Source organism: Pollachius pollachius (assembly GCF_949987615.1).
Source record: "Pollachius pollachius genome assembly, chromosome: 11".
NCBI lineage: Eukaryota > Metazoa > Chordata > Actinopteri > Gadiformes > Gadidae > Pollachius > Pollachius pollachius.
In genome coordinates this window covers 23,361,308-23,378,799 of record NC_136944.1, presented here as the reverse complement: position 1 = coordinate 23,378,799, position 17,492 = coordinate 23,361,308, and the positions used below count along the sequence as shown (strand labels likewise).

General features: G+C 51.0%; 1 protein-coding gene across 3 annotated transcripts; it reads left to right on the top strand.

The window, feature by feature from the left end:
- The first annotated feature begins 541 nt into the window (after positions 1-541).
- On the top strand, positions 542-17,161 carry LOC307082918 (neurabin-2-like). Of its 3 annotated transcripts, none has more exons than XM_079746659.1 (15): positions 542-667; positions 3,143-3,525; positions 4,823-4,971; positions 5,250-5,855; positions 6,065-6,685; positions 8,586-8,718; positions 9,505-9,625; positions 9,774-9,878; positions 12,006-12,141; positions 12,595-12,729; positions 13,347-13,400; positions 14,589-14,720; positions 14,883-14,980; positions 15,248-15,344; positions 16,061-17,161. In XM_079746659.1, exons 2-15 carry the CDS (start codon positions 3,240-3,242, stop codon positions 16,112-16,114), a joined length of 2,727 nt encoding a protein of 908 aa, XP_079602785.1. In that variant the 5' UTR covers positions 542-667; positions 3,143-3,239; the 3' UTR covers positions 16,115-17,161. The 3 variants fall into 3 exon arrangements, with proteins under 3 accessions (XP_079602785.1, XP_079602784.1, XP_079602783.1); XM_079746658.1 differs by having other exon boundaries at positions 4,820-4,971; positions 6,068-6,685; XM_079746657.1 differs by having other exon boundaries at positions 4,820-4,971.
- Positions 17,162-17,492: the final 331 nt, after the last annotated feature.

Sequence of the window (17,492 nt, the reverse complement as noted above, 5' to 3'; positions counted from 1 at the left end):
CTAGGCTAGCTAGCTAAGATAGTTAGCTAGGCTAGTTAGTAGCCTGGGCTGCTAGCTGATATAATTAACCGTGCGTCCAGTTCTAAATTTTCTGCATATCAAGATGAAGTTAATTAAACGTTCTATATGTGGAACTGTTTGTTACTAGGAGGACAATGAAAAAGGAATGAAACGCCGGGATGCTAAATTATTTAAAATAATGTATTACATTATTATAAGATGATCTTGATTATCATCAATAATGTAGTTCTGGGTTATATATAGTCTCTGGTAGAAGCACTGGTTTAAATGAAATATGAAGTAACCTGATGTCGGATCAGATCATCTCCTTTAGGTCTGTCTCGTCCCTCGGGTCTTGTTGAACACAATGCGAGGTTATTCTTTTATTATGTTTATCTTATCGATTTATCTGGGCCATTTTTGCGGTTTATTAATCAGATACATAATATTGTGTATTGTGAAGATATTGACAGCCCACGTGCCGGTGATGACAGAGATAGAGGAGGGATGGAGAGGAGGTGGAGGAGGAGCAGGAGGAGGAGACACACACACAGCAGTGTGTTCGCTAGCGGCAGGGTGAAACGGGAAGGGCGGAGTTAGAGACACAATGGCAGCAGTGAGCGGATTGTAACGCAGTGAAAACCCGACGACATCGACTGGAGATCCGGTAGGTTGTGCCGGGACGGGGCGGCGGACCGGTGCGGTATATTCTATATATATGATATATATTCGATGTGTCGGTCGCTGTCGGTCCTGAACGAGGAGGGATGCAGGAAGGAAGCGGCGGGCAGGCCGTGTCCGCGGGGTCCTAAGCCCCCCCTTCCCGCGGGACGGGTCCTCCGGTCCTCCTCATCAGGGTCCTCCGCGCGGACCGACACCGGACGGGCCACGCGGAGGACCGAGCACGCGGATGTAAAGCGAGTGTGTGTGTGCATTGTCCGTTGGAGGTTCTCTGCGGACACATGACGGTGTGACGGGCCGCGAGCCTCCGGTCTGCCCGTAGGAGGAGAACAGGCCGGCCTTGTGTCTGAGGGTCGGCCTGCACCTCACGAGCTCTCAGCCCGGAGCCGCGCGGCGGGCCTGCGTGGTCAGGCCCGCGGGGACGAGCCGTTAGTGTCGGGAGGGCTCGTTATCGGGGGTCGCCTGTCTTGACCGAGGGGTCGGTACTGCCCCCTGTCGTGCTCTGGGGTCATTGGTCATATCGCACCCCCCGCGAATCAGAAGCGATCAGTGATAACTAATCACTGGGTATTGATGACTGCAGTCGACGTCACGGCCTTTGAGGCGCGTGGTTCGTGTCCCTGCACGTCGCCTCCCGGTCCGGTTTAACGGAGCGTTCCGGTCTTTGTTCTGTTCTCCCCATTCAGCTCTGATTCATGTTGATTCACGTTGTCGTCGGGATGATGTCTGAGCGGACTGCGAGCTGCTCTGAGAGTCACTATCACGACAGGAATGAAAGTCAATAAATAATAACGTTACTATGACACAAACCTGGAGCCCTGCGGTGTTTGACGGCTACAGCGCCCAGCTCACGCCAGGGGGAGGGGCCTGTGTCACAACAGAGGGGCGTGGCCTGTGGCAATAAACAGGAAGTGGTGTTTACCAGGGCGCGAAGATGGAAGCGAAAACAGGAAGTCAGAAAAAAGGCTCACTGCAGCACGTCAAAACCCTGTTTTGTGTGTGTGTGTGTGTGTGTGCGTGTGTGTATGTGTATGTGTGTGTGTGTGTGTGTCCGCTGTCAGGCAGCAGCAGACTGAGTCAGGGCTTAATGCTTCTTTACTAGGGACCAGCTGTAGGAGAGCAGAAGAGATTTAGAAAATAAACAACCAAGAAGTTTTCCCTCGCTCCCTCCCTGTCCTCCACTATGTCAAAGGGGTGCATTTAATGCAACTATGATTGACAGGCAAGCGGGATTCTGTGAATCCCGGAGGAGATGCCCTGATTGGTCAGAGATGCCCTGATTGGTCAGAGGCGCTCTGATGGTCAGAGATGCCCTGATTGGTCAGAGGCGCTCTGATGGTCAGAGACGCCCTGATCGGTCAGAGACGCCCTGATTGGTCAGAGTTGCCCTGATTGGTCAGAGGCGCTCTGATCGGTTAGAGACGCCCTGATTTGTCAGAGATGCTCTGATTGGTCAGAGGCGCTCTGATCGGTTAGAGACGCCCTGATTTGTCAGAGATGCTCTGATTGGTCAGAGGCGCTCTGATCGGTTAGAGACGCCCTGATTTGTCAGAGATGCTCTGATTGGTCAGAGGCGCTCTGATCGGTTAGAGACGCCCTGATTTGTCAGAGATGCTCTGATTGTTTAGATTGTGTGAGATGCGAAAGACATACTATCAGTGTTCTTCTCTCACTTGTGGCAGCAAAGGACGTCAAAGAATAACTCTCTTATCTACCTTTCCTTTTATAATACTGTCGAAGTGTAATTCGTTTTTTGTTGAATTTCTTAAAAGAACCACAGCAAAGGAAATAAAGTCACAGCGTTTATTCGATGAGGTGTATAAACTGATTGTGTCTATGGGCCGGTCAGTTAGAGATCCACTCCCTTCGAGACGCCCAGCCGGCCGTAGAGTTACGCCCGGCCCTGTCGCCACAGAGAGCCCCGGTCTGAGGTGACCCTCCTGGCTGCACCCTGCAGACCACCTCCCATCAGCCTCCAGCTTTAATCTGACTGGAGGCATTTCATACGCCTTGCATTTCACCAGGATGAAGCCACGGATTTATGTAAGCAATAATCTTGTCTCCTCCTCTTCCCTCTCCTCCCCTCCTCCCCTTCTCTCTCCTCCTCTCTCCTCTCCTCTCTCCTCTCTCCTCCTCCTCTCCTCTCCTCTCTCCTCTCCTCTCTCCTCCTCTCCTCTCTCCTCTCCTCTCTCCTCTCCCCTCTCCTCCTCTTCCCTCTCCTCCTCTCCTCCCCTTCTCTCTCCTCCTCTCTTCTCTCCTCCTCTCCCCTCTCCTCTTGCCTCTCTCCTCCTCCTCTCTCTCCTCTCCTCTCCTCTCTCCTCTCCTCCTCTTCCCTCTCCTCTCTCCTCCTCTCCTCTCTCCTCACCTCTCTCCTCACCTCTCCCCTCTCCTCCTCTCCTCTCTCCTCTCCTCTCTCCTCCTCCCCTCTCTCCTCTCCCCTCTCCTCTCCTCCCCTCTCCAGGAGGTCCCTGTCTGTCCGCGTATCAAGCGTCCCCAGGATGCTCCCGTCCTCCGCCTGCTGACCTGCGTCTCCACCTGGTGCGTTTGATTCCTCCACCATGATGAAGACGGAGCCTCCGTCCGCCAGCGGCGGCGGGAAAGTGTCGGGAGGGGGGAACGCCACCCTCCGCAGCCCCTCCCCCCACAGGAACGCGTACGAGGCGGGGCTGGCGGCGCTGAAGCAGGCGACCGACCACCTCAACAACCCCTCCAGCAAGCCCCTCCCACCCCCTCGGCCCGGCACCCGCGGCCGTCGCTACGGCCACAACGTCAACCGCATCAAGAGCATGTTCCTGCAGATGGAGAGCGCAGCGCCCGGGGAGGAGGGCGCGGCCCGCGGCCTGGGTGAGCACCTCCTCACCCCGTCTCCTGTCTCCTCACCCCCTGTCTCCTGTCTCCTCACCCCCTGTCTCCTGTCTCCTCACCCCGTCTCCTGTCTCCTCACCCCCTGTCTCCTGTCTCCTCACCCCCTGTCTCCTGTCTCCTCACCCCCTGTCTCCTGTCTCCTCACCCCCTGTCTCCTGTCTCCTCACCCCCTGTCTCCTGTCTCCTCACCCCCTGTCTCCTGTCTCCTCACCCCCTGTCTCCTGTCTCCTCACCCCCTGTCTCCTGTCTCCTCACCCCGTCTCCTGTCTCCTCACCCCCTGTCTCCTGTCTCCTCACCCCCTGTCTCCTGTCTCCTCACCCCCTGTCTCCTGTCTCCTCACCCCCTGTCTCCTGTCTCCTCACCCCCTGTCTCCTGTCTCCTCACCCCCTGTCTCCTGTCTCCTCACCCCCTGTCTCCTGTCTCCTCACCCCCTGTCTCCTGTCTCCTCACCCCCTGTCTCCTGTCTCCTCACCCCCTGTCTCCTGTCTCCTCACCCCCTGTCTCCTGTCTCCTCACCCCCTGTCTCCTGTCTCCTCACCCCGTCTCCTGTCTCCTCACCCCCTGTCTCCTGTCTCCTCACCCCCTGTCTCCTGTCTCCTCACCCCCTATCTCCTATCTCCTCACTCCCTGTCTCCTATCTTCTCACCCTCTTTCTCCTGTCTCCTCACCCCCTATCTCCTATCTCTTCACCCCCTATCTCCTATCTCCTCACCCCCTATCTATCTCCTCACCCCCTATCTCCTATCTCCTATTTGCTCACCCCTTGTATCTCCTATTTCCTTTCCCCTCTCTCCTCACTATCTGATTGTCATGTGATGATGTGTGTAGCAGTGTGTAGCAGTAACAGTGTGTAGCAGTGTGTAACAGGATGTGTAATAGTAGCAGTGTGTAACAGTGTGTAGCAGTGTGTAACAGTGTGTAACAGTAGCAGTGTGTAGCAGTGTCTATCAGTGTGTAGCAGTGTGTAACAGGGTGTGTATCAGTGGTTAGCAGTGAGTATCAGTGTGTAGCAGTGTGTAGCAGTAACAGTGTGTAGCAGTGTGTAACAGGGTGTGTAACTGTAGCAGTGTGTAGCAGTGTCTATCAGTGTGTATCAGTGTGTAGCGGTGTGTATCAGTGTGTAACAGTGTGTATCAGTGAGTATCAGTGTGTAGCAGTGTGTATCAGTGTGTATCAGTGTGTAGCGGTGTGTAGCAGTGTGTAGCGGTGTGTAGCAGTGTGTATCAGTGTGTATCAGTGTGTAACAGTGTGTTACGGTGGGTGGGGCCCCAGCAGGGGAGCAGGTGAAGCTGTCCCTTCCCCCAGGCCGGCAGGGCCCCCTGCGGCTCCACAGTCTGGAGCCGCGGCCCGGCCGGCCCCCCGCCTCGCCCGGCCCCTCCAAGCTACAGGAGACCCGCAAGATCTTCGAACAGCGCACCCTGCAGGTGAGGAGGAGTACTGCAGTACTGCCTCATACCAGTGTCAATACACACAGTACTGCCTCATGGGGAATTCATTTAACAGTTCTACTGGTTGACTGGTTACCTGGTTGACTGGTTGGATGGTTAACTGGTTACCTGGTTACCTGGTTGACTACTTGACTGGTTGGATGGCTACCTGGTTGACTGGTTGACTTGTTGGATGGTTAACTGGCTTGATGGTTGACTGGTTACCTGGTTGACTGGTTAGATGGTTACCTGGTTGACTGGTTAATGTTGTGCAGGAGAAGCAGGCGACCAACCGGATCCTCCTGAAGCGGGAGGGCGCGGCCGGGCTGCAGGGCGGCCGTCTGGACGTGGTCGCCCGCTTCGACGGCTCCACCGAGGCTCTGGACCGCCTGGAGCCCGCCCTGGACCCCCCCACGGGACCTGGCCCCGCCCCCACAGGACTTGGCCCCGCCCCCACGGGACCCAACTCTGCCCCCACGGGACCTAGCCCCGCCCCCACGGGAGCCAGCTCCGCCCCCACCCCCACAGGACCTAGTTCCGCCTCTGCATCCACAATACTTAGCTCCACCCCCACACCATTTTGCTCCGCCCCCGGGCCACTAAGCTCCACCTCTGTCCCAATAAGCCCCACCCACACCCTCTCTAGCGCTGCCGGCCCCCTTCCTAGCTCCGCCCCTGGCCAGCCAGGCTCCGCCCCCCTGGATGTGCCCAGCCCCACCGTCAGCCAGCTCAGCGCCGTGTTTGAGGCCACGGACCCCAGGCCCGCCCCCCCGCCTCCTCCTGCTGCTCCTCACCAGCGCTGCGCCTCCTCCCCCCTGCCCATCCCCCCACAGAAACCCCCCAAACCTCCTGGTCTGGGGGCGGGGCCTCCAGGGAGCAAGGTGAGCTAAGAGCACCTGTCCGTCTGTATGTCTGTCTGCCCTTTGCTTCTCCCTTTAGCCCGAAAACGTCTCTCTCTCTCTCTCTCTCTGCCTCTCTCTCTCTCGATCTCTCTCTCTCTGTCTCTCTCACTCTCTCACTCTCTCTTGCTCTCTCTCTCTCTCTCTCTCTCTCTCTCTTTCTCGCTCTCTCTCTCTCTCTCTCCCTTCAGCAGGTGAAGTCATGTTCTGCTCCTCGAGGAGACGAGGAGGTGGACGGAGGTGCTGTCCGGACGTCTGGACTCGGAGATAAGGAGGCGTCTGCTCCTTCAGGAGATCCCCGCTCCTCTTCCTCCTCCTCCTCCTCCTCCTCCCCTGACTCCTCCTCCTCCTCCCCTGAGACTCAGCCCCCAGCGCCTCCCCGCGAGGCCCGACCCGGGACCGAAGCCAGGGGCTCCAGTACGTCCCCGGCCCCGGGGGCCGGCACGGGGGGGGAGGTCCAGGCCGACGTCCACGCCTCCCAGGAGAACTCCGGCGCTCCTCCTCCCACCTCCTCCCCCTGGCCCGCCGAGGAGCAGGAGAGAGGGGGAGGGGCGGAGGTGAAGGGAGAAGAGGAGGAGGAGGAGGACTGGAGGAAGGAGGACACGGTGGACATCAGCGCCTACAGCGGCCTGGGGGAGGACTCGGGGGGGAGCCAGCTGGACGACGACGACGAGGACGAGGACGAAGACGAGGAGGAGGAGGAGGAGGAGTACCACCCCGAGAGCAGCTCCTCAGAGATACCAGGCTTACCCAAGGAGGAGGAGCCACCTCCGGCCAACAGGAAGATCTGCTTCAGCACTGGACCAATTACGGTGGGTGGGCGTGGCTTGATATGTGATGTGATATAGATAGGTATGTGGTACGTGTGACCTGAGGAGAGGCAGACATTGAGGGCAGCAGAGGCGACCTCGTGGCTCGAGATCAGGCCGTTGACCTCTGACCCCGAGAGGTCACCGGCCTGATGGAGAGAGCTAGCATTCTCTGGCGTGTCGCCGCGCGTCTGTCGCTTCACCACAGGATCCTGACTTCATTCCTCTCAGGCGGTCAGCGTCTCGCAGAAGTCAGGCAGTCAGGCCGGGTCCAAGAACAACATGAACAAAAGAACGAACGCATCCCCAACTCCCCAAACGTTTTTAGCAACTCCGAGATTTTACCAAATCCTGCGAAAAAAAACACCCATATGAACACTGTGTGAAGGCCAATTTCCACCAGAATCGGCATGGAAGCGGCACAGAAGCAGCACGGCAGCGAACTGGTCGCAGAAAATAATAGAAACCATTAAAGTCAATGTAGACTATTCCACTGGACACGGCACCGGCACGGAACCGCCCCCAAACCGGCACTTCGTTTACGATACTTGCCTCTTCTATTTTTGAAAGTTGCCGGTTCGCAGCAGTGCCGCTTCCGTGCCGCTTCTGGTGGAAATTGGCCTTGAGAGTCAGGCGAGATTTATATTGATCTGATTCCCCGTCTCCACGGAGACTGAACTGGTCCCAGCCAGATCAGCATTCAGCGATCTGGCCGCGTTGAGGACAACACCAGGCGGTCTCCACCTCCTTCAGCAGAAACAAACACTAAAGAGTCTCTGAAGGAACTCGGACTACCCCTTTGTCATTGTGCACCACCTAGAGACAAAGTGGGGTGGACTGAGTTCAGCTAGCTAGTTTGTCCAGCTAATTCAGCCATTTTGATTTGAGCCTGCTGGTGAGCCTAGCTGACTTGGCAAGCGGGTTAACCTAGCTTGGTTACCTAGCTAGTTGAACTGGCTTGGTCGGATTTGGCTCGCTGAGTGAGCCAGCTGGTTAGCCTAGCTGTTTTCACTAGCTGGTTAGCCTAGCGGTTTGGACTAGCTGGTTCATCTATCCGACTGTTTCAGTGCAGTCTGGCCTTCGATCAGAGGCAGCAGCAGACGAGAGGAAACCGTGTCGCTGACACTGAGAGGGTTTCACCTCCGCGTTCTGCTGACACACACAATCACTCTTTCTCTTCCCTCCATCCTCCTGACTCGCGCTCACTCTCTCTCGCTCGCCCTCAGTTGATTTCGCAACATCCAGTCACATAACCACACATACGCACACACACACACACACACACACACAAATACACACACACAAACACACGCACCGGACACACTTCCTGTGTGTGTGTGTGTGGGGACATATTCTACGTTTAGAAGTAGCCAACTCTAGATAGAGGTCACAGCTAGGTGCAGCAGACATGTTAGCACCAACCTGCGGTAGAAATGCTAACAACTCTCTTTCTGTAGGCCAGAGAGAGAGAGACAGTAAGCTCTCTGTTAGCTCCTTCGGAAAGAGAGAGAGAGAGAGACAGTTAGCTCTCTGTTAGCTCCCCTCCAGAGTGTTGGGATATACACTTACAATATAGGCTTTATGGATTGGGAGGTTTAGCCACAGAGTCTAGTTAGCTTTAAGACAGTATGATGCTGTTTTCTTTATATGCTACAGTGTTATGTAAGCCATACTGATAATATTGATGCGGTTATGAACGAGGCACAAGGCACTCACACTGCAGGGTGAGAGGTTCTACTCCCTGTGTAGGCCAGTACTTAAAGCAAGGCACTCACACTGCAGGGTGAGAGGTTCTACTCTCTGTGTAGGCCAGTACGTAAAGCAAGGCACTCACACTGCAGGGTGAGAGGTTCTACTCCCTGTGTAGGGGTCCTGTGTCAACGTGTGACCTTTAACCTTGCAGGTGTTCACCACATACTCTAACGAGGACTACGACCGCCGTAACGAGGACGTGGACCCCATGGCCGCCTCGGCCGAGTACGAGCTGGAGAAGAGGGTGGAGAAGCTGGAGCTGTTCCCCGTGGAGCTGGAGAAAGGTACAAACACACTGTAACACAATGTTAGACCGACGCTGTAACACAATGTTACACACGCTGTAACAACACAATGTTACACACTCTGTAACACAGTGCTACACACGCTGTTACAACACAATGTTACACACACTGTAACACAATGCTACACACGCTGTAACAACAAAATGTTACACATGCTGCAACAAAATTATATTTTACACACACACTGTAACTTAATGTTAGACATTCTGTAACAACACAATGTAACTCTGAGTGTCCCTCTAAGCGGTGGTCTCTCTGAGTGTCCCTCTAAGCGGTGGTCTCTCTGAGTGTCCCTCTAAGCGGCGGTCTCTCTGAGTGTCCCACTAAGCGGCGGTCTCTCTGAGTGTCCCACTAAGCGGCGGTCTCTCTGAGTGTCCCACTAAGCGGCGGTCTCTCTGAGTGTCCCTCTAAGCGGCGGTCTCTCTGAGTGTCCCACTAAGCGGCGGTCTCTCTGAGTGTCCCACTAAGCGGCGGTCTATCTGAGTGTCCCTCTAAGCGGCGGTCTCTCTGAGTGTCCCACTAAGCGGCGGTCTCTCTGAGTGTCCCACTAAGCGGCGGTCTCTCTGAGTGTCCCACTAAGCAGCGGCCTCTCTGAGTGTCCCTCTAAGCGGCGGTCTCTCTGAGTGTCCCTCTAAGCGGCGGCCTCTCTGAGTGTGCTTCTAAGCGGCGGCCTCTCTGAGTGTCCCACTAAGTGGCGGTCTCTCTGAGTGTCCCTCTAAGCAGCGGCCTCTCTGAGTGTCCCTCTAAGCGGCGGTCTCTCTCCAGACGGAGATGGTCTGGGGATCAGCATCATCGGCATGGGGGCCGGCGCCGACATGGGGCTGGAGAAGCTGGGGATCTTCGTGAAGACGGTGACGGACGGCGGGGCGGCCCACCGCGACACCAGGTACACAGGGGCATTCTGGGTAGTATTAGCGCATTAAAGATGAAAAAACGCTGACTACTGGCCTTCTACTAGGCCTACTGACTGTAGGCCTCTAAAGGAAGAACTTTAACCTGTGTGTGTGTGTGTGTCTGTGTGTGTGTGTGTGTAGGATCCAGGTGAACGACCTCATCGTCGAGGTGGACGGGACCAGTCTGGTCGGTGTCACTCAGAGCTTTGCCGCGTCGGTCCTCAGAAACACCAGCGGAACCGTGAGGTACACACACATACAAACACACACGCACACACACATACACACACCAGGGATGGAAATTAACACCCGCCACACGCCATTTGCGGGTGGATTTGTATGGTGGCGGGTGAATTGTGTCACTTCACCCGCCACTGTGTCGGGTAATACTTATCAGTCAGGTTCGTTCAAATTTGCATATTTAATACATTCGTCATACGGCGCTGCACTGTTCCACAACCATTACTGTCAACATCCGGCCCCCTTCTTCTTCTACTTCTCTTTTGCTGAAATGCGACTGTCAACATCCAAGATAATATACCGGTAACCATAGAGATAATATGCCGGTATCAACATTCGGTATAGTATGCTAGGCTAATTATTGATTATTATAAAGAAAGAACTACTAGAGAAAGCAATGTTGCGTTTCCTCACCGGAGGAAAGAGAACAGCTGGGGAGAGTGAAGGCCAGGTACAGGTGGCGGATGATAGTACGGCTGTCACCCCCAAAAAGAAGCGTTGTTTTAATAAGAGATGGCGAACATCGGACAGTGGGCAACACCGTGACCGGCTGGTGTTGGACGGGACGAGCCAGACAATGTTCTGTGCTCTCTGTGTAAACATGCTTCGGATGGCCACAGGTCCAATAGTTTTGTGAGTGGGACAGAAAACCTAAAATTGGAAGCAGTGAAGGACCACGAATCCTCAAAAAGTCACCTTCACGTTTTGAAAATTGCCAAGAGAAAATCAGCGCCCGAAACCACAACAGCGATGAGGATGCTCGTTAGCCCAGCTTGATAGAATTTCGAAATTGGCTCTACTATTTCGAAATGCACATGCAATTTCCAAAAAAGGGAAGGCCATTTCAAGACTTCGAATGGCACTGCATGTAAGTTATTTTTTTATTTTCTATTAGGCCTATTGCAATAGTTTGTTGCTGTCGAAAAACGAGCATGTTGGGTAACCTTAGAGATCTGCTCACTTGTTTGGCAAACAGCTGCTTTCTGTCAGTCTGGTCAAAACAGATGTCAAGTGTGTGTGCTAAGACGTAGGGCTGTCCCGAATACCATTTTACAGGCTTAGAAAACTCGTTGGATATTCCGAGCGAGTATTCCAATACTCGTTCAAAAACAACATTAATAATTGAACAGTAAAAAAGTCGGCGTTCCTTACTTTGCTGTTGTTTCGTTCCAAATCAGCTGTCATCTGTGCCATCGTAGCCCTTACAGGACCTTATCAATTCATCCTGTAACGTGCATATAAATCCATACAAAGATCTAATTTTTAATCGTTTGTGTCCATATTAAATCCATCAATGACCGGGTATTTCTTTGACAAAAGCCAGTCTGTGAATGCGCAATAGCAGGGCTGCATAGCGAACGTACACAAACAGATACGTTAACGAGTTCCTATATATATATATATATATATATATATATATATGTATATATATATGTATATATATATATATATAATTTAATGTATTCTGACGTTTTTCAATGTGTCTTGCACTTATTAAGTCATTGTTTCTTGTTCTTGTTTCTTCAAATGTTTAATTTTAAATGCATAGGCAGAGTATGAGTCTTCCTATACCGAGAGGATACATCTGTTGCATTATAGGGGCAGATTTCATTATACAACTGGTTGAATTGAAGAAATTAAAAGGCCAGTGCACTGAAAAAATAAACGTTCCCATTGACTTATGATGGTGTAGCCATGCATGTTGTTTTATTGTTTTTTATTGAAAATATTTTTTATAGATGAATTATCCCCAAACTTGTCATCGTAAAAACTTTCGAAGTAAACATGACTTAACATGGCAGATACCTGTGTATTGTTTATCATATGCGGTAAGAGTGTAACATTTTCAACTCAGTTCCTTGGTAGCACCTACTTACAGTAAAAATCACTTCCGATGGAAAAAATGATGTGTATGAAAAACACTTTTCTTATCTATTGTTACTATTATATTGTTTAAAATATAATCGTTTTTTTTTTTGTAAAAAAACACACACACATACATACACCATCAAGTTTAAGTCCTTTCCAGCTCAAACCTTGACCCCAAGAGCATCTCAGGACTGTTGGGCCCTGGTCTGTGATTGGCCGGGTGTGTTGGTGCAGGTTTCTGACTGGCCAGATGTATTTGTGCAGGTTTGTGATTGGTCGAGAGAAGCCCGGGGAGCAGAGTGAGGTGGCTCAGCTGATCCAACAGACCCTGGAGCAGGAGAGGTGGCAGAAGGACCTGATGGAGCAGAGATACAGCCAGTACCTGGAGGAGGACCAGGAGGTAGGACTCATCTAGATCTATAGATCTATAGAGATACAGGAGGTAGGACTCATCTAGATCTATAGATCTATAGAGATACAGGAGGTAGGACTCATCTAGATCTATAGATCTATAGAGATACAGGAGGTAGGACTCATCTAATTCTATAGATCTGTAGAGATACAGGAGGTAGGACTCATCTAGATCTATAGATCTGTAGAGATACAGGAGGTAGGACTCATCTAGATCTATAGATCTATAGAGATACAGGAGGTAGGACTCATCTAGATCTATAGATCTGTAGAGATACAGGAGGTAGGACTCATCTAGATCTATAGAGATACAGGAGGTAGGACTCATCTAGATCTATAGATCTGTAGAGATACAGGAGGTAGGACTCATCTAGATCTATAGATCTATAGAGATAGGTGGGTGTGTGTGTGTAACACGTGTGTTATCACGGTGTGTGTGCAGACGGGGGAGTACGTGACGGACGAGGAGGAGATCCTCAGTCCCGTCTTCCCCAACTGTGTGGAGGACCAGAGCTCCCCGTCGCCCGCAGACCCCGCAGACCTGGACCCCGACAGGCTGGCCCTCAAGTACAAGGAGGTCTGTCTGCCTGCCTGCCTGTCTATCTGCCTGTTTCATGGTCCATCATAACATGTCTGTCTGTCTCTATAACATGTCTGTCTCTGTCTCTATAACATGTCTGTCTCTTTAACATGTCTGTCTCTTTAACATGTCCCTCTCTGTAACATGTCTGTCTCTGTCTCTTTAACATGTCTGTCTCTATAACATGTCTGTCTCTTTAACATGTCCCTCTCTATAACATGTCTGTCTTTATAACATGTCTGTCTCTGTCTCTTTAACATGTCCCTCTCTATAACATGTCTGTCTCTGTCTCTATAACATGTCTCTCTCTATAACATGTCTGTCTCTGTCTCTTTAACCTGTCCCTCTCTATAACATGTCTGTCTGTCTCTATAACATGTCTCTCTATAACATGTCTGTCTCTATAACATGTCTGTCTTTGTCTCTATAACATGTCTGTCTCTGTCTCTATAACATGTCTCTCTCTACAACATGTGATAAACATGCTTCATATTGTAAGTGAGAAATTGCTCACATCCCGATGTGTTCACAATATGACCTCATATTAAATACCTGTCTGTCTGTGTACCTGTCTGCCTGTGTACCCGTCTGTCTGTGTACCTGTCTGTCTACAGCTCCAGATAAAGCACGCAGTCACCCAGGCAGAGCTTCAGCTCCTGAAGAGGAAGGTGAGACGGTGTTAAGGGATGGGCACGAGTAGTAAATTCCAAACTCGAGTGATCGAAGGAATTCCTCGAGGATCAATCGAGTACTAATTTATCTATTATCTATTTTTAGACGCATCTGCAGCAGGAATAGGCCTAATGATGAACGGCAATATTACCAACCCAACATGTAATGCTTATTCTCAATCAAAACAGTCAGAGTATTCATTATTTATTTTTGCAAATGTTAAAAACACATTTTCCTTACAAAAATAAATAAATATGTGTCTCACAATTTAAATCACGTCGAACAAATGCCTGTAACGGTTTTAAAAAAAAACGAAACAAGTCGCCTAACCATTGCAAATAATTTAAAGTTGCAAATAAAACGGCAGCAAATGAACTAAAAAAATACAATTTAAAGAAATATATGGGGCCTAATTAATCCACCAAGCAATCAAGGCAATATTAACTGAGCCTCCAGGCAGAAATAATGATTATCCGAAAACCGAAATCAATTCTTGGTGAGAAAAACCAGCATATCGACGTGCTCTAGAGACAGGCGATAGCGCATCCTGTTCACCCTCAGTCCCGTGGCGAAGAACACGAGGTGGCGGGGATAAGCAGGGGCTGCTTTGCCAGAACGCTCCGTTTGTTGCATTGATCCCTGTTGGACTTACCCCGCTCCACGGGGTTCTGCTCCACGGCCGGGGTTACAGCTGCGTCCTGCGGCGGTGAAAATAGCCGACACACTTGGTTGCTGCGGGTCTGCCTTCCCGAGCTCACCGCTGTGTTTCAGGAGCATATGTTGCCGCATAGTACTTGTAGTGCTCTGGTAGCTCAGTTTCTCTTCGCATATTTTACATTCCACCTTATGATCTCCTATTTCTGTAAAATATTTCTATACTCCGCTGCGCTTTGCTCTAAACGCCATCTCTTAACTTTTGAATTGTGGCGTTGTGCACACGGCACGGCATGCGCCACAAAGAAAATTGATACATTTGCTTCAGAAAACTTTATTAGATTAAACTTCATTTTGACTGTGTGTGCATATGCAAACTCGAGCTTGCCTGTCCACCAACCGAGTTCATTTGTAACGAGGAGTACTCAAGTAATCGATTCCTCACGCCCATCCCTAGTGCGTGTATATGTAAAGCTATTATTATAATTATTATTACGATGATGGTTTAACACCGATGGCCCCGCCCCCAGCTGTCCCACGCCGAGCAGGAGCGCCAGCGGTGGCGGTCTGAGCGCGCTCAGCTGGAGCAGAACATCAGAGACAACAAGGACCGGATGGAGAAACTGGAGGGCTACTGGATGGAAGCACAGAGCCTCTGTCAGGTACCTGTCTGCCTGACCACCTGTCTTTCTGACTGACTGGATGGAAGCCCAGAGCCTCTGTCAGGAACCTGTCTGCCTGACTACCTGTCTGTCGGACTACCTGTCTGCCTGGCAACCTGTCTGTCTGACGACCTGTCTGTCGGTCTGCCTGTCTGTGTGCAGGCGGTGGATGAGCACCTGAAGGAGACGCAGTCCCAGTATCAGACGCTGGAGAGGAAATACAGCAAAGCCAAGAGACTGATCCGAGAATACCAGCAGAGGTACAGACTGACCCCACATACCAGTATAACCAGTACTCATTAACCATTATAACCAGTCCTCATAAACCATTACAACCAGTCCCCATAGACCAGTGTAACCAGTCCTCATAAACCATTATAACCAGTCCTCATTAACCATTATAACGTGCATGTGTGTGTGTGTGTGTGTGTGTGCGTTAATGTGTGTGTGTGTGTGTGCGTGTGCATGCGTTAATGTGTGTGTGTGTGCGTGCGTTAATGTGTGTATGTGTGTGTGCGTGTGTGCAGGCAGACTGAGCACCAGAAGAAGGAGACGGAACAGAGTCGGGCTCAGAAGGACAACGACGCCACGCACCGAGAAGAGACCAACCACCTCCAGGACCAGGTATACATTATACTATACTACTAAATATATAGATACTGTACTATATACAGAGATATTATACTGTATACTAACAGACCAACCACCTCCAGGACCAGGTACACATTATACTATACTACTAAATATATAGATACTATACTATATACAGAGATATTATACTGTATATAGACCAACCACCTCCAGGACCAGGTACACATTATACTGTACTACTAAATATATAGATACTATACTATATACAGAGATATTATACTGTATACTAATAGACCAACCACCTCCAGGACCAGGTACACATTATACTATACTACTAAATATATAGATACTATACTATATGGAGATATTATACTGTATACTAACAGACCAACCACCTCCAGGACCAGGTCAACACAGAGATATTATACTGTGTGTGTGTGTGTGTGTGTGTGTGTGTGTGTGTGTTTATTTATGTATATATTTTTTGTTGTATATTGAGTTGCAATATATAGATATTGTACTAAATATTATTACATTTATATAGTTGTTATATATATTCATGTTGTCTGTCTAACTCCTTGTGTTGGATGTATATGTGGTCTTCGTCCCCCTCGAAAGAGAGACCTTAATCTCAACGGGGCTTTCCTGGTTGAGTGTAATTATGGGATGCATTATCTCGGTCCAGTCATTAGCTGGTGGTTCTTTGTACCGTCGACGGTGTGATTTACGTGTGTGTGTGTGTGCTTCAGATTTCAGACCTGGAGGCCAAAGTCGACGCTCTGAAGTCCACAGACTCCTCCTAGACCTGCATCACTTCCTGTCAGGAACAGGAAGTACCTTTGGTGGAAATTGAGGGGATTAAAATGACGAATATGAAGAGGAGAGGAAGAAGAGGAGCAGCCATGACACAGAGAAAGCACCGCTCCCATTGGCTCCCATCCTACTCTCACTAACCATCCTGGAATGCAAATTGTTGCCTTACCCAGAATCCCCCCTGTTGTCTCCGACCCCCTGCTGAGACGGTTCCCAGGCTGCTGGACCCCCTGTCTGGACCGTCTCCTCTCCTCCACCTCCTCCGTCATGCTCCTCCTCCTCCACCACGAGTGTATTACGTGCTTGACAGCCGGTGTCGCAGGACAGGAGACTCCCCCTACAACCCCCCCCCCCCCCCCCCCCCCCCCCGACCAGGGCTGAGGGGCGAATGTCCGTCCGTCCGTCCCCTGAGGGGTGAGTGAAGGTCTGGACCCTGAAGAGACAGACTGACCTGGTGCCCCCCGTCCCGCCCCGTGGGACTACCCCCCGCCTGCTCTCTCACCTGATTGTTACAAACATCTTTATTTAAAGTGTTGCCAGGCGACACTGAGCGCTGAAAACTTTTTTTATCTGTCCGGCTGCCGAGCGACGGAGGAGGGCGGAGCCTGCGTCGCGCCGGCTGCATTAGCATGCGCTACGATGCGACTCTAGGGCGCGCGTTCACAACGAGCATCCCAGCTTTTATATCGCTCTCCAACGTCCTCAGGTTAGCTAGAAGACAGTGAGCTGTGCTAATTGTTATTCTTGTGCTAATTGTAATTGCTATTGCTAACCGATGTTGGCATGCTAACCAGCGTTAGCCTCAGTATTCCGAACTTAACTCCACGTTACGCTCCGACCTCCTGAGTTTAAAAGGTCTACGTGCAGCAGTACCCAGAATGCAACATTACCGGAAATGCATCTTCACCTCTTTGTACCACAGCCGACCCGGACCAGAAACTAGACTAGTGACCAGACGGACCAGAGAACGACTCGTCTGTAACGACAGGCGGTCTCTCTGTCAGACGGCAGTATTAGCGGACCACCGGTCTGTGTGTTGATGATGAATGTTGTTTTTTTTTGGGGGGGGGGGGGGGGGGGGTTGGATTGAAACATGTCTGTTTTCCTCTCCGTGGTTTTGGCTCTGTGTTTTAGGGGGGTAGGGGTCCTTTATCTTATCTTATCTTATGTTCCTCCCTGATCGAACCTTCAATGTCTGCCAACATCCACTAATAAACATGATCAACAACCGGAAACATGCCCTCCTGTGTGCTGGTGGCTTCTTTTAGACCCTCCCTGTGCTACAGGGACGTCAAATAAACAGAAGTTGTAGCAATTACCTTATTGTGCATAATTGCTACGTCATAGACTCACATGTGCAGTTGTAAC

Bases quoted from the DNA above. Each gene is read 5' to 3' on its own strand.
- LOC307082918 (XM_079746657.1), top strand. From the start codon at position 3,240: ATGATGAAGACGGAGCCTCCGTCCGCCAGCGGCGGCGGGAAAGTGTCG. The intron at 3,526-4,819 runs GTGAGCACCTCC...GTGGGGCCCCAG, and splicing joins GGGCGCGGCCCGCGGCCTGG to CAGGGGAGCAGGTGAAGCTG. The intron at 14,981-15,247 runs GTACAGACTGAC...GCGTGTGTGCAG, and splicing joins ATCCGAGAATACCAGCAGAG to GCAGACTGAGCACCAGAAGA.